The 15,375-nt window shown below is 41.7% G+C and overlaps 1 protein-coding gene across 3 annotated transcripts in view; it reads left to right on the top strand.

The window, feature by feature from the left end:
* LOC139536026 (serine/arginine-rich splicing factor 3-like) overlaps positions 1-12,728 on the top strand; it is a 42,243-nt gene extending 29,515 nt beyond the window's left edge. The window contains exons 1-8 of one of the 3 annotated variants that reach the window (XR_011667246.1): positions 1,510-1,750; positions 2,206-2,263; positions 2,450-2,660; positions 2,774-2,896; positions 3,400-3,884; positions 4,475-4,513; positions 11,941-12,027; positions 12,168-12,728. Coding sequence is in view for 2 of the 3 variants with exons in the window: in XM_071336126.1 (XP_071192227.1) it covers positions 2,257-2,263; positions 2,450-2,660; positions 2,774-2,896; positions 4,475-4,513; positions 11,941-12,027; positions 12,168-12,195 (495 nt within the window). In the remaining variant the exon portion in view is untranslated. Of the gene's footprint in view, positions 1-1,278; positions 1,751-2,205; positions 2,264-2,449; positions 2,661-2,773; positions 2,897-3,399; positions 3,885-4,474; positions 4,514-11,940; positions 12,028-12,167 lie in introns of those variants that run through there. The other 2 variants (XM_071336125.1, XM_071336126.1) reach the window with 2 other exon arrangements.
* Positions 12,729-15,375: the final 2,647 nt, after the last annotated feature.

The raw sequence follows: 15,375 nt of genomic DNA, 5'->3' as shown, positions 1-15,375 counted from the left end.
TAAACTGGTTACCAACATAAATAGAAAAGTTAACAAGTATTGTTGGGTCATACCAGATGTATATTGTCTGATATACACACGGCTGAAATGCTGTTTCAGCCAATCAACATCCAGGACCCAAACTACCCGGTTTATAATTTGCAATATCAAATATAATCTCATATTACTGTGTTAAAATAACTGTTCAGTGAAAATCGCACTTTTAAAAATCCATATTCTGTTAACTCATACCCAAATAATGCTGTTGACTCATCCCATACTCGTATTTGTGGCCAAAGCATAAATTGCAGGACCGAGTTTGGGAAACCCTGTCATAAATGCTGGATAAACAATACTAATGTATTCTACATTACATACCCTGCAATAGAAGGAAATCAGTAAATTGGGCTGGCGTGGTTACATGTGGTTGTGAGGCCAGTTGGACATATTCCCAAATTCCCTAAAATGACGTTGGAGGTGGCTTATGGTAGAGAAATGAACATTCAGTTCTCTGGAAACCGCTCTGGTGGACATTCCTGCAGTCAGCATGCCAATTGCACGGTCCCTCAAAACTTGAGACATCTGTGGCATTGTGGTGTGTGACAAAATTTAGTTTTTTGGTCCCCAGCACAAGGTGCACCTGTGTAATGATCATGTTGTTTAATCAGCTTCTTGATATGCCACACCTGTCAGGTAGATGGATTACCTTGGTAAAGGATAAATGCTCACCAACAAGGATGTAAACAAATTTGTGCACAACATTTTAGAGAAATAAGCTTTTTGTGCATATGGAACATTTCTGGGATATTTCATTTCAGCTCATGAAACATGGGACCAACACTTTACATGTTGCGTTACAATTTTTGCTCAGTATACATCATTGGTCTCTCTACACAGCGCGTTTTATTGAAGAAAAAAATACTTGTTCATGTAGTCATACCAGAGACGGTATAGTCATACTACTCCACTCAAGTAGACGGCGATAGGCTAGGGTAGAGCACTTTCTCTACTAACCCCAGCAGATAGACTTTTGAGGAAATGGGAAAACTCCATTGGAGTCGTATTAATAACGCCAATTGTGTACGTTGCCCATGCATCGTTAATGGCCTATATTATGTGTATATGTACATAATATGACATTTGAAATGCCTTTATTATTTTGGAACTTCTGTGAGTGTAATGTTTACTGTTCATTTTTATTGTTTATTTCACTTTTGTTTATTACCTACATCACTTGCTTCGGCAATGTTAACATTTGTTTCCCATGCCAATAAAGCCCTTGAATTGATAGTACATTGTGGGCGACTATGAGGCAAAGAAAGTTCTCCTTCAAGTAGTGAATGGGAGTCAATTGGGCGCTAGCTCGAAAACCCAACATTAGTATGAATTTTATCAACAAGAAGTACAACATTACACATATTTTCCGACATGTGAGATAATTCACTTGTTCTCTCTACTATCATATAGCTTTGGAATCGTGACAGTACGTACTTTTGAGGAAAACGGGCAGGTTTCTCGACTCATTCCCTTACATTGAGAAGGGATTGCGTGACGATTAGTTTAGAAACCGTGTGACGCAGCATGACAACGTCAACGCGATTGGTCGACAGTCTGCTGGAATGAGGCCTTTCTCTAATATTTTTGCCACAAACTGGCTAGCAAGATGATTTATTTCCGGTCAACGCCATTTTCGAACGCCTTGTGGACTTTTTCTGCTGCTAGCAAAGATTCTTCGGAGCTGTAATTGGAGACTTTGACCAATACATAACTGGTAACATTTCGATTCATGGAACTTGGAATGAAAACAATTTAAGATTTAATAGCATGCACTGTAAAATAGTTTACCTTCAGTTAAATTGAACCGTCCACAAAAGCCAGCTAGCTAGCTTACCCTGATGCGCCTCCACGGCTAATGTGGCTGCTAGCTAATGGAAACTAACAATGAACATCATTGGCTAACTAGAGTGATACAATTTAATAATGTCTTTTTTTTTTTTTACTAACTGTAATTTTTAAATGCATGTAACCATGCACTTTTTACTTAAAGGTGTAACTATCAATCGTATTAAGCTGTATTTAATCAATCTCATTGTTTCGTTAACTACTTAGCTATAGCTAGCAAAGTAGCAAGGTCGAAACCTAACGTTAATATTGGCTAACGTTGGCTAAGCACTATAACTTGTCCGGTACCTAGCTAACTAATCAAGACTCCCTCTTTTGTTCCAGTTTATTTATTATTTCGTCAGCCCTTCAAAGGAAACCAGGATCCGTCGAGAGATGGGAGGTAATTAGCTATGCATCCATCGTCTTTTCCGGTCTCCTGATCTGAAAATGAAAATAACTGCTTGGCACTTATAGCGTTGTCACAAATCACGATATATGGATTTCATAATATATTCATGAATGTAATTGTGCATGACTAGATCTCATCTAGATTATTTAATTTTCCTCTCTAACCTTTCACTCTCAGAACCTGCTCATCTCAGAGATTGTCCTCTGGATTGCAAGGTGTATGTAGGGAACTTGGGCAACAGTGGTAACAAGACTGAGTTGGAGAGGGCGTTTGTGTACTATGGCCCTCTGCGGAGTGTGTGGGTGGCCAGGAACCCCCCAGGCTTTGCCTTTGTCGAGTTTGAGGATCCCAGAGATGCAACCGATGCTGTGAGAGAACTGGATGGACGGTAGGCCTCAAGGGGAAATTCACTTGATTATTTGGGTCATAGCTCATGACATACAAACATTGAAAGAATATTCCAGTTTAACTTGTGATTCTGTTATTGCTCCATGTGAACAGGACGCTGTGTGGCTGCAGAGTGAGAGTTGAATTGTCCAATGGGGATAAACGCTCGAGGAGCCGTCGCCCTGGACGTGAAGACTACAGCAGCAGGCGCCGTGGGAGCCCGCCTGTCAGACGCCGGTATAATACATCACCTCTCACCTACACTTATTCTCACCCACTTTTAACATGTAGTCCTACAAGTGTTTATCACCTACCTTGCCAATCAACCCCTCCATCACATCTCCCTCACTTCCAACTGTTCCATATGTACTATAATTTCAATTTAAACGCTTGGACCTGACACACGATCCCGCACTGTAGGTTGGTTAGTGCCGTGATACGATATAACTTTTTTTACTATGGACACAATCAGAGCTGGGAAATGTTAATTTACTCATCGCCGGGATTGGGTCCCCTTTGAACAGCGACAATTTAGGTGATTTTGAAAGGCTTAATTCAGGCATCATTTGTTTAGATCTAGGCAATACATTTTTGAAATGACATTTTAGATCATTGGAACAAATTCCGATAAAGGGGACACTTGTTTGATCGTTTGATTACTATATGGATGTTAGTTTTGTTTCACTTTTCTCAGTTTGATTTTTTTCTATCTATATTAATAAAAATAAACCCCGTTGCAGAGTCATCACCATCCCTCTTCTCACCACCCTCTCAGACAGTCAACTAGTCCTCTTACAGCATCATGTGACCACTGACCAGCGCCAGCACCGTGCCCCACCCAATCAGCTTGGCTGGTGCCGTGTCACATGACCCAGGCATGGCCTGTCATGTTCCAGCCTATTGGTTCCTGAGCATGCAGCTCTCAGCCTCCTCCAACCTTAACCCGATCGGCATCGTCGCAGCCCACCTCACAATTCCGACCAATCAGCGATTTTAACTCCTTTCCCCAATTATCAACACAACTACCTACAAGCAGCACAGCAGCCCTCGGCTAACCCCAAAAAGACAGGGAAAATCTACAACTACTGTACCCCCTCCAGCCAACCAACTTCATATCTCCAACACTTGCAACTTGTGGCAAATCCTCTCTGCAAATTCTACCTCCCTCGCCATCAGTCTGGCTTCCTTGCGTCATTTCTATCTTGTGTCCAAACCTGAAAAAATAGTAAGTTCCTTTTCTCCTGCTTTTTGTAGTGTCATGCTTACCACAGGTTTGGTTTTACAGCTGCTTGATGATATGAAATTGGCGGTCATGGAAATTGTCATTTGAATTTAGTTTCAAACATCAACTTGTGAGTACAATAATACGAATCTTGAATCCCCCTCCCATAGATCACAAATAAAGCTTTTATCCTTAAACTCAAAAGTTCTGTGGTCTTGGAGCTGCCCTGGTTAGCATGAACTGTATGAGGTCCAATATTGGTAGTGTGCCCTATGTACATCTATGCAACAAACAGTACAGTATGTAGCTTAAGTCTGCATACCTGTACTTAAATGTTCTCTCTAATTCATTGTCTCACTTGGTTTTATAAGAGGTCTCATTTTGACCTCAGTTGGTTGTCCAAGCATTCTGTCCTCTAGCAGGGGTGCAGAGAGGATGTCCTATTCTGATCTGTCTGCAGAAAGAGGAAGGCTGTGTGGTATTGTTAAATGATTGGAATGGTGTTTCTTCAGGGATAAGGAATGCCATATTTGATTGGAGTTGATGCCTTTATGCACTGTATTAACTGTTTTTCCTGCTCCATCCACCTCCAGCTCTCCTAGGAGGAGGAGCTTCAGCCGCAGTCGCAGCAGGTGAGCCTAAGTGCCTCTTTACCCCAGCCTCCAACGTAATCAGTGTTGTGGTAACTAACTATAGTCTTCCAAACAAATATGAATATACAGTGGGGCAAAAAAGTATTTAGTCAGCCACCAATTGTGCAAGTTCTCCCACTTAAAAAGACGAGAGGCCTGTAATTTTCATCATAGGTACACTTCAACTATGACAGACAAAATGAGAAAAAAAATCCAGAAAATCACATTGTAGGATTTTTAATGAATTTATTTGCAAATTATGGTGGAAAATAAGTATTTGGTCAATAAACTTTTGTTATCTCAATACTTTGTTATATACCCTTTGTTGGCAATGACAAGAGGTCAAACGTTTTCTGTAAGTCTTCACAAGGTTTTCACACACTGTTGCTGGTATTTTGGCCCATTCCTCCATGCAGATCTCCTCTAGAGCAGTGATGTTTTGGGGCTGTTGCTGGGAAACACGGACTTTCAACTCCCTCCAAAGATTTTCTATGGGGTTGAGATCTGGAGACTGGCTAGGCCACTCCAGGACCTTGAAATGCTTCTTACGAAGCCACTCCTTCGTTGCCCGGGCGGTGTGTTTGGGATCATTGTCATGCTGAAAGACCCAGCCACGTTTCATCTTCAATGCCCTTGCTGATGGAAGGAGGTTTTCACTCAAAATCTCACGATACATGGCCCCATTCTTTCCTTTACACGGATCAGTCGTCCTGGTCCCTTTGCAGAAAAACAGCCCCAAAGCATGATGTTTCCACCCCCATGCTTCACAGTAGGTAAGGTGTTCTTTGGATGCAACTCAGCATTCTTTGTCCTCCAAACACGACGAATTGAGTTTTTACCAAAAAGTTCTATTTTGGTTTCATCTGACCATATGACATTCTCCCAATCTTCTTCTGGTTCATCCAAATGCTCTCTAGCAAACTTCAGACGTGCTTTGGATTTGAGTCCCTGGCGGCGTAGTGTGTTACTGATGGTAGGCTTTGTTACTTTGGTCCCAGCTCTCTGCAGGTCATTCACTAGGTCCCCCTGTGTGGTTCTGGGATTTTTGCTCACCGTTCTTGTGATCATTTTGACCCCACGGGGTGAGATCTTCTGTGGAGCCCCAGATCGAGGAAGATTATCAGTGGTCCTGTATTTCTTCCATTTCCTAATAATTGCTCCCACAGTTGATTTCTTCAAACCAAGCTGCTTACCTATTGCAGATTCAGTCTTCCCAGCCTAGTGCAGGTCTACAATTTTGTTTCTGGTGTCCTTTGACAGCTCTTTGGTCTTGGCCATAGTGGAGTTTGGAGTGTGACTTTGAGGTTGTGGACAGGTGTCTTTTATACTGATAACAAGTTCAAACAGCTGCCATTAATACAGGTAACGAGTGGAGGACAGAGGAGCCTCTTAAATAAGTAGTTACAGGTCTGTTAGAGCCAGAAATCTTGCTTGTTTGTAGGTGACCAAATACTTATTTTCCACCATAATTTGCAAATAAATTCATTAAAAATCCTACAATGTGATTTTCTGGATTTTTTTTCTCATTTGTCTGTCATAGTTGAAGTGTACCTATGATGAAAATTACAGGCCTGTCATCTTTTTAAGTGGGAGAACTTGCACAATTGGTGGCTGACTAAATACTTTTTTGCCCCACTGTATCTGTACCCAATAGTAGATCGGTCTAGTACAGATTAGGGGTGTAACAGTACACCAAACCCATGGGGTTACGGTTCTGTTTCGGTACAGCGGGAAAATTAAAAGCCAACAGTTTCTGTAGTAAATGTTTATTTAATAAACTACAAAGTGGTGCTATTCCTTATTTACATGTATGATCATGAGTCCTGTGATGCTTGATGAAAGCACAATCAGGAATACCAACCCATTATTCAAAAATAAAATAAATCAAATTTTATGAGTCACATGCGCCGAATACAACAGGGGTAGACCTTACAATGAAATTCTTACAGTTGAAGTTGGAAGTTTACATACACCTTAGCCAAATACATTTAAACTCAGTTTTTCACAATTCCTGACATTTAACCCTAGTAAAAAATTCCCTGTTTTAGGTCAGTTAGGATCACCACTTCATTTTAAGAATGTGAAATGTCAGAATAATAGTAGTTATTTATTTCAGCTTTTTTCTTTCTTCACATTCCCAGTTGGTCAGAAGTTTACATACACTCAATTAGTGTTTAATTTGGGTCAAATGTTTCGGGTAGCCTTCCACAAGCTTCCCACAATAAGTTGGGTGAATTTTGGCCCATTCCTCCAGACAGAGTTGGTGTAACTGAGTCAGGTTTGAAGGCATCCTTGCTCGCACAATCTTTTTCAGTTCTGCCCACAAATGTTCTATATGATTGAGGTCAGGGCTTTGTGATGGCCATTCCAATACCTTGACTTTGTTGTTCTTAAGCCATTTTGCCACAACTTTGGAAGTATGCTTGGGGTGATTGTCCATTTGGAAGACCCGATTGCGACTAAGCTGTAACTTCCTGACTGATGTCTTCAGATGTTTCTCCAATATATCCAAAATTTTCCTGTCTCATGATTCCATCTATTTTGTGAAGTGTCCAGTCCCTCCTGCAGCAAAGCACTCCCACAACATGATGCTGCCACCCTGTGCTTCACGGTTGGGATGGTGTTCTTCGGCTTGCAAGCCTCGCCCTTCTTCCTCCAAACATAACAGCGGTCATTATGGGCAGACAGTTATATTTTTGTTTCATCAGACCAGAGGACATTTTTCCAAAAAGTACGATCTTTGTCCCCACGTGCAGTTGCAAACCGTAGTCTGGCTTTATGGCGGTTTTGGAGCAGTGGCTTCTAACTTGCTGAGCGGCCTTTCAGGTTATGTCGATATAGGACTCGTTCTACTGTGGATATAGATACTTTTGTACCTGTTTCCTCCAGCATCTTCACATGGTCCTTTGCTGTTCTGGGATTGGTTTGCACTTTTCGCACCAAAGAACGTTCATCTCTAGGAGACAGAACACATCTCCTTCCTGAGCGGTATGACGGCTGCGTGGTCCCATGGTGTTTATACTTGCGTACTATTGTTTGTACAGATGAACGTGGAACCTTCAGGCGTTTGGAAATTGCTCCTACGGATGAACCAGACTTGTGGAGGTCTACCATTTCTTTCTGAGGTCTAGGCTGATTTCTTTTGATTTTCCCGTGATGTCAAGCAAAGATGCAATGAGGTTGAAGGTAGGCCTTGAAATACATCCACAGGTACACCTCCAATTGACTCAAATTATGTCAATTAGCCTATCAGAAGCTTCTAAAGCCATGACATAATTTTCTGGAATTCTCCAAGCTGTTTAAAGGCACAGTCACCTTAGTGTATGTAAACTTCTGACCCACTGGAATTGTGATACAATCTGTCTGTAACCAATTGTTGTGCATGACAGAAGTAATTTTCCCAAAGTAGATGTACTAACCGACTCGCCAAAACTATAGTTTGTTAACAAGAAATTTGTGGAGTGGTTGATACACTTAGGTTGGAGACATTTAAAACTCGTTCATGTAAACTTCCGACTCCAACTGTACTTACAGGCCTCTAACTAACTGCCGTTTAGAAAGTACAAATAAGAAATAAGTAGTTAACAAGTAGTTAAAGAGCAACAGAAAAATAACAATAGCGAGACTATATAAAGGGGGTACAAGTGCAGAGTCAATGTGCGGGGGCACATGTTAGTCAATGTAGTTGAGTACACTACAGTTCAAAAGTTTGGGGTCACTTAGAAATGTCCTTGTTTTTGAAAGAAAAGCAAATTTTTGTCCAATAAAATGACAAATTGATCACAAATTTAGTTTATCATTTTAAAAAGGCTAATTGATCATTAGAAAAACCTTTTGCAATTATGTTAGTACAGAGAACTGAGAAATGTTGTTCTGATTTTAAAGAAACAATAAAACGGGCCTTTAGACTAGTTGAGTATCTGGAGTATCAGAATTTTTGGGTTTGATTACAGGCTCAAAATGGCCAGATTTCTTCTTTTTTTTCTGAAACTAAATGAGAACTTGTTCTCAACTGGCCTACCTAGTTTGAGAAACAGATGCCTCACAAGTCCTCAACTGGCAGCTTAATTTAAATAGTACCCGCAAAACACTAGTCTCAATGTCAACAGTGAAGAGGCGACTCCGGGATGCTGGCATTCTAGGCAGAGTTGCAAAGAAAAAAACATATCTCAGACTGTCCAATAAAAATAAAAGATTAAGATGGGCAAAAGAACAGACACTGGACAGAGGAACTCTGCCTAGAAGGCCAGTATCCCGGAGTTGCCTTTTCACTGACGTTGAGACTAATGTTTTGCATGTACTATTTAAGAAACTGCCAGTTGAGGATGTGAGAGGCGTCTGTTTCTCAAACTAGACACTAATGTACTTGTACTCTTGCTCAGTTGTGCACCGGGGCCTCCCACTATTCTGGTTAGAGCCAGTTTGCTGTGTTCTTTGAAGGGAATAGTACACAGCGTTGTACGAGATCTTCAGTTTCTTGGCAATTTCTCACATGAAATATCCTTAATTTCTCAGAAGAATAGACTGACAAGTTTTTATTTTATTTCACCAGGTAGGCCAGTTAAACAAGTTCTCATTTACAGTTTTAGAAGAAAGTTATTTGTTTCTGGCCATTTTGAGCTAGTAATCGAACCCACAAATGCTGATGCTCCAGATACTCAACTAGTCTAAAGGACAGTTGTATTGCTTCTTTAATCAATACAACAGTTTAACTATGCTAACCATAATTGCAAAAAAAGGTTTTCTAATGATCAATTCTCCCCAGTCCACCTGGCCTTGCTGCTATTCCAGTTTCAACTGTTCTGCCTGCGGTTATGGAACCGCCACCTGTCCCAGACCTGCTATTTTCAACTCTTAATGATCGGCTATGAAAAGCCAACTGAAAATTATTCATGATTATTATTTGACCATGCTTGTCACTTATGAACATTTTGAACATCTTGGCATAGTTCTGTTATAATCTCCACCCGGCACAGCCAGAAGAGGACTGGCCACCCCTCATAGCCTGGTTCCTCTCTAGGTTTCTTCCTATGTTTTGGCCTTTCTAGGGAGTTTTTCCTAGCCACCGTGCTTCTACACCTGCATTGCTTGCTGTTTGGGGTTTTAGGCTGGGTTTCTGTACAGCACTTCGAGATATTAGCTGATGTACGAAGGGCTATATAAAATAAACTTGATTTGATGATCAATTAGCCTTTTAAAATGACACAACATGTCATTGGAACACAGGAGTGGTGGTTGCTGATAATGGCCCTCTGTACGCCTAAAGAAATCTGCCATTTCCAGCTACAATAGTCATTTACAACATTAGAAATACAGTATAGAATATTGTGTAACAATTTATTTTAATGGACAAAAATGTCTTTTTTATTTTTACATGGGCATTTCTAAGTGACCCCAAATTTTTGAACGGTAGTGTACATGTAGAGTTAAAGTGACTGCATAGATAAGAGTAGCAGTGGTGTAAAAGGGGGGGAATGCAAATATTCTTGGTAGCTATTTGATTAGATGTTCAGGAGTCTTATGGCTTGGGGGTAGAAGCTGTTTAGACGCCTCTTGGACCTAGCCATGGCGCTCCGGTACCGCTTGCTGTGCAGTAGCCGAGAGTCTGACTAGGGTGGCTGGAGTCTTTGACTGTTTTTAGGGCCTTCCTCTTACACCATCTGGTATAGAGGTCCTGGATGGCAGGAAGCTTGGCTCCAGTGATGTACTGGGACGTACGCACTACCCTCTGTAGTGCCTTGCGGTCGGAGGCCGAACAGTTGCCGTACCAGGCAGTGATGCAACCAGTCAGGATGCTCTCGATGGTGCAGCTGTAGAACCTTTAGAGTATCTGAGGACCTATGCCAAGTCTTTTCAGTCTCCTGAAGGGGAATAGGTTCTTCACGACTGTATTGGTGTGCTTGGACCATGTTAGTTTGTTGATACCAAGGAACTTGACGCTCTCAACCTGCTCCACTACAGCCCTGTTGATGAGTGGGTGTGTGCTCGGTCCTCCTTTTCCTGTAGTCCACAATCATCTCCTTTTGTCTTCATCACGTTGAGGGAGAGGTTGTTGTCCTGGCACCACACGGCCAGGTCTCTGACCACCTCCCTATAGGCTGTCTCATTGTTGTCGGTAATCCGCTGTGCAGTTGTGGGTGAACAGGGAGTATAGGAGGGGACTGAGCACGCACCCTGACTGGCTCCTGTGGTGAGGATCAGCGTGGCGGATGTGTTGTTGCCTACCCTTACCACCTGGGGGTGGCCCGTCAGGAAGTCCAGGATCCAGTTGCAGAGGGAGGTGTTTATTCCCAAGGTCCTTGGCTTATTGATGCGCTGTGAGGGTACTGTGGTGTTGAACGCTGAGCTGTAGGCAATGAATAGCATTCTAACATAGGTGTTCCTTTTGTCCAGGTGGGGAAGGGCAGTGTGGATACAATCTCTATTGCACTCATCTGTGGATCTGTTGGGGTGGTATGCAAATTGGAGTGGGTTTAGACTTTCTGGGATAATGGTGTTGATGTGAGCCATGACCAGCCTTTCAAAGCACTTCATGGCTACAGACGTGAGTGCTACGGGTCGGTAGTGCTTCGGGTCGGTAGTCATTTAGGCAGGTTACCTTAGTGTTCTTGGGCCCAGGGACTGTGGTTGTCTGCTTAAAACATGTTGGTATTACAGACTCGGACAGGGAGAGGTTGAAAATATCAGTGAAGACACTTGCCAGTTGATCAGCGCATGCTCGCAGTACACGTCCTGGTAATCCGTCTGGCCTTATCCAATTACGATTTTGTCTCATTTTTGCAATTCCCCAACGGGCTCGGGAGAGGCGACGGTCAAGCCATGCGTTCTCCGAAACATAACCCGCCAAACCGCGCTTAACACATGCTTGCGTAACCCGGAAGCCAGCCGCACCAATGTGTCGCAGAAAACACAGTTCAGCTGATGACCGAAGTCAGCTTACAGGCACATGGCACGCCACAACGAGTCGCTAGAGTGCGATGAGCCAAGTAATGCCCATCCCTGGCCAAACCCTCCCCTAACCTGGACGACGCTGGGCCAATTGTGCGCTGCCCTATGGGACTCACGGTTGTGACATCCTGGGATCAAACCCAGGTCTGTAGTGACGCTTCAAGCACTGCGATGCAGTGCCTTACACCGCTGCGCAGCTTGGGAAGCCCCATGGGGTCTAGTTAACGTAGGCCATAGATATTTACTCGAGGTGCATAGGCCTACAATGCAGTGTTTATTTTCTGTATTCAGGTTCACAGGGTTGACTGAACAGAGCTTCCTCACTACGTGTACCGTTACACCCCTAGTACACATGGTTCTCACATTGTTGATACTAATTGGGGCTGTCTAGTTTCAAGTGACTGTTGTTCAAATGTAATAATCCTGATATATCTGAATACATGTCAGTACATTGGAAACACTAACTTGTTCTTCTCTAGGTCTCTGTCAAGAGACCGAAGAAGAGAAAGGTCTATCTCCAGAAACAGGAACCAAAAACCTTCAAGATCCTTCTCAAGGTCTCGGAGGTAAATGTGTGTTCACTGGCGTCTGTGTATTGACAGGCGTCTTCCTATATAGACTTGTATTTTTTAGGCCTATGGATTGTAGTAATGCATTGTGCAAGTTATTCTTGTTTCTGACAACTTCTGTATTTTTTTTTTTTCAGCCGCTCCAGGACCGCTGAGAGAAAGTGAGTGTCTGACCGTCTGAACTCAGTCCAAACCTGAGGATGTCTTGTATAGAATCAGGTTCTGGATGAGTGCATTTCATTTTTAAATGATTAACCTTTTTAGATTTGTGTTTAGGTGAGACAGCCATGTCTGTCCATCTGTGAAACAACTGTTTTTGAAAGCTGTATATTTCAAATCACTGTCTTTATTCTACCAAATGTCTCATTTTCACTTGTTTAAGCATACAGATGACTGACTTACTGTCCAACTACACTTAACACATTGTCCAATAGGGGCAGGGGTTTGTTTTGAACATTCAGTCCAGCCTAAATATAGGGAGTATCTGTCAATGTGGGAAATGCATAACTACTTTATTTGTTTCTGTTAAACTGTTTGAAGTGATTGAATTAAACATTTGGTAACATGTTTCACTGGGCATACATTTTTGCATTATTAAATGATGTAGAATTTTGATTGTGACTGTTGATCTTGGATGGGAGATAAACGAACTGTTCTAACTCAAAAGCTTTGTCATTAAATTGTTCTTCAAGTGGAAATTTGTCTAACTATGCTTGAGTACATCCCACTTTAACTTCTGCATATTTAATTGATTCTGACTGATTTGTTGAGCTCTACCCACATTGCAAGTACAGTGCATTTGACAATTTATTTAGACCCATTTACTTTCTCCATTTTGTTACTTTACAGCCTTATTCTGAAACTGAGTACATTTTGTCAATCGACACACAATACCCCAAAATGACAAAGAAAAAAATGGTTTTTAGAAATGTTTGCAAACGTTAAATTTAATAAATAAATAATTTACTTTGGGTCGTTGTGCTGTTGGAAGGTGAACTTTCACCCCTGTCTGACGTCCTGAGCGCTCTGGGGCATGTTTTCATCAAGGATCTCTGTACTTTGCGCTTTAATCTTTCCCTCGATCTTGACTTAGTCTCCCTGCCACTGAAAAACATCCACACAGTATGATGCTGCCACCTATGCTTCACCAAAGGGATGGTGCCAGGTTTCCGCAAGACCTGATGCTTAGCATTCAGGCCGTCGTGTTCAATCTTGGATTCGTAAGACCAGATAATCTTGTTTCTCATGGTCAGTCCTTTAGGTGCCTTTTGACAAACTCCAAGCAGGCTGTCATGTGCCTTTTACTGAGGAGTGGCTTCTGTCTGGCCACTACCATAAAGGCCTGATTGGTGGAGTGCTGCAGAGTTGGTTGTCCTTCTGGAAGGTTCTATCCCCAGAAGAACTCTGGAGCTCTGTCAGTGTGGCCATCAGGTTCATGGTCACGGCCCTGACCAAGGCCCTTCTCCCGATTTGGCCGGGCAGCCAGCTCTAGGAAGAGTCTTGCTGGTTCCAAACCTCTTTTCATTTTAAGAATGATGGAGATCACTGTGTTCTTGGGGGAACTTCAATGCTGCAGGCTTTATTTTTTTAGTACCCTTCCTCAGATCTGTGCCTTGACACAATCTAGTCTCGGAGCTTTACGGACAATTCCTTCAACCTCATGGCTTGGTTTTGCTCTGACATGCACTGTCAGCTGTGGGACCTTTTTATATAGATAGGGTGTGTGCCTTTTCCAAATCATGTCCAATCAATTGAATTTACCACAGGTGGACTCCAAGTTTTAGAAACATCTCAAGGATATTCAATGGAAACAGGATGCACCTGAGCTCAATTTAGTCTCATAGCAAAGGGTCTGAAATACTTTTTTTTTCTCTACATTTTCAGACATTTCTTAACATGTTTTTGCTTTGTCATTATGGGGTATTGTGTGTAGCTTGATGAGGAGCAAAAATGTATTTAATCCATTTTAGAATAAGGCTGTAACGTAACCAATGTCTAAAGGGAAGGGGTCTGAATACTTTCCCAATGCACTGTATATACCTTAATGTAATATTTAAATTGCGTAAGTTTTAACTTGCAATCCCTTTATAACTAAGTCATAGTTAAGTAAGGCTGAGAAACAATGCCCACTGCTAATTCAGTCATGTATATTTATTTGTGTATGTATGTGTAATATATATAGAAAGCATGCTCCGTTTGGTATTTCCTTGTAGTTAGGAACATATTTCACCCATCCAGGATTGACTATAAACATGATGCCAGTTAACATGAAGGGTAATGGGCCCAAATGTATGTTGAAGGTGCATTTTGCCTTCAGAAAGTATTCAAAATGGATTAAATATTTTTGTTCTCACCCATCTACACACAATACCTCAATGACATGTTTTTACAACTGTATTAAATGAAATGCAGCAATATTCCATTTAAATAAATATTCACACCCCTGAGAATCGCCTTTGGCAGTGATTACAGCTGTGAGTCTTTCTGGGTAAGTCTAAGAGCTTTGGACACCTGGATTGTACAATATTTGCACATTTCTCTCTCAAATTATTCAAGCTCTGTCAAGTTGGTTGTTGATCGTTGCTAGATAGCCATTTTCAAGTTTTGCCGTAGATTCTAAAGCAGATTTAAGTAAACTGTGACTAGGCCACTCAGGAACATTGTGTTGTCTTGGTAAGAAACTCCAGTGTATATTTGGCCTTTGTGTTTTAGGTTATTGTCCTGCTGAAAGTTGAATTTATCTTTTGGAAAGCAGACTGAACCAGGTTTCCCTCTAGGATTTTGCCTGTGCTTAGCTCTATTCCACTTATTTTTATCCTAAAAAAAATTATGTCCTTGCCGATGACGGGCATACCCATAACATGATGCAGCCACCACCATGCTTCACATTTGGAGTGGTACTCTGATGTGTTGTTGGATTTGCCCCAAACTTTATGTCCTGAATACAAAGCATTATGTTAAGTTCTTTGGCACATTTTTGGCACTTTTACTTTAGTGTGTTATTGCAAACAAGATGCACGTTTTGTGTGTAGTGTATTTGTGTGTAGGCCAGTGACACATCTACATTTCAAATTCAAGCTGTAACACAATACATGGAAAAAGTAAAGGGGTGTGAAGGCACTGTACATCACAATATTGGTTGCACAAACCCAGGTAGCAACAGTTATGTTGTTGGTAAAGATTTTTTATTGTTGAGTTTTACCTTCCGTATATCATATTTACAGTGACGTTCTCATGACCAGAGATGTCTCAAAGCTGTAAGTTAAGCATTTTCCAGGAAGGATCATTTTTGCGCAGTTTGTTTCAACATAAGGGTTGGTGTTAATTGCACAGGAAGTCTTTGGT

This window comes from Salvelinus alpinus, chromosome 12 (genome assembly GCF_045679555.1).
Source record: "Salvelinus alpinus chromosome 12, SLU_Salpinus.1, whole genome shotgun sequence".
In the NCBI taxonomy this organism is placed as follows: domain Eukaryota; kingdom Metazoa; phylum Chordata; class Actinopteri; order Salmoniformes; family Salmonidae; genus Salvelinus; species Salvelinus alpinus.
The sequence above is the reverse complement of the archived record's forward strand: the minus strand, read 5'-3'. Positions and strand labels throughout refer to the sequence as shown.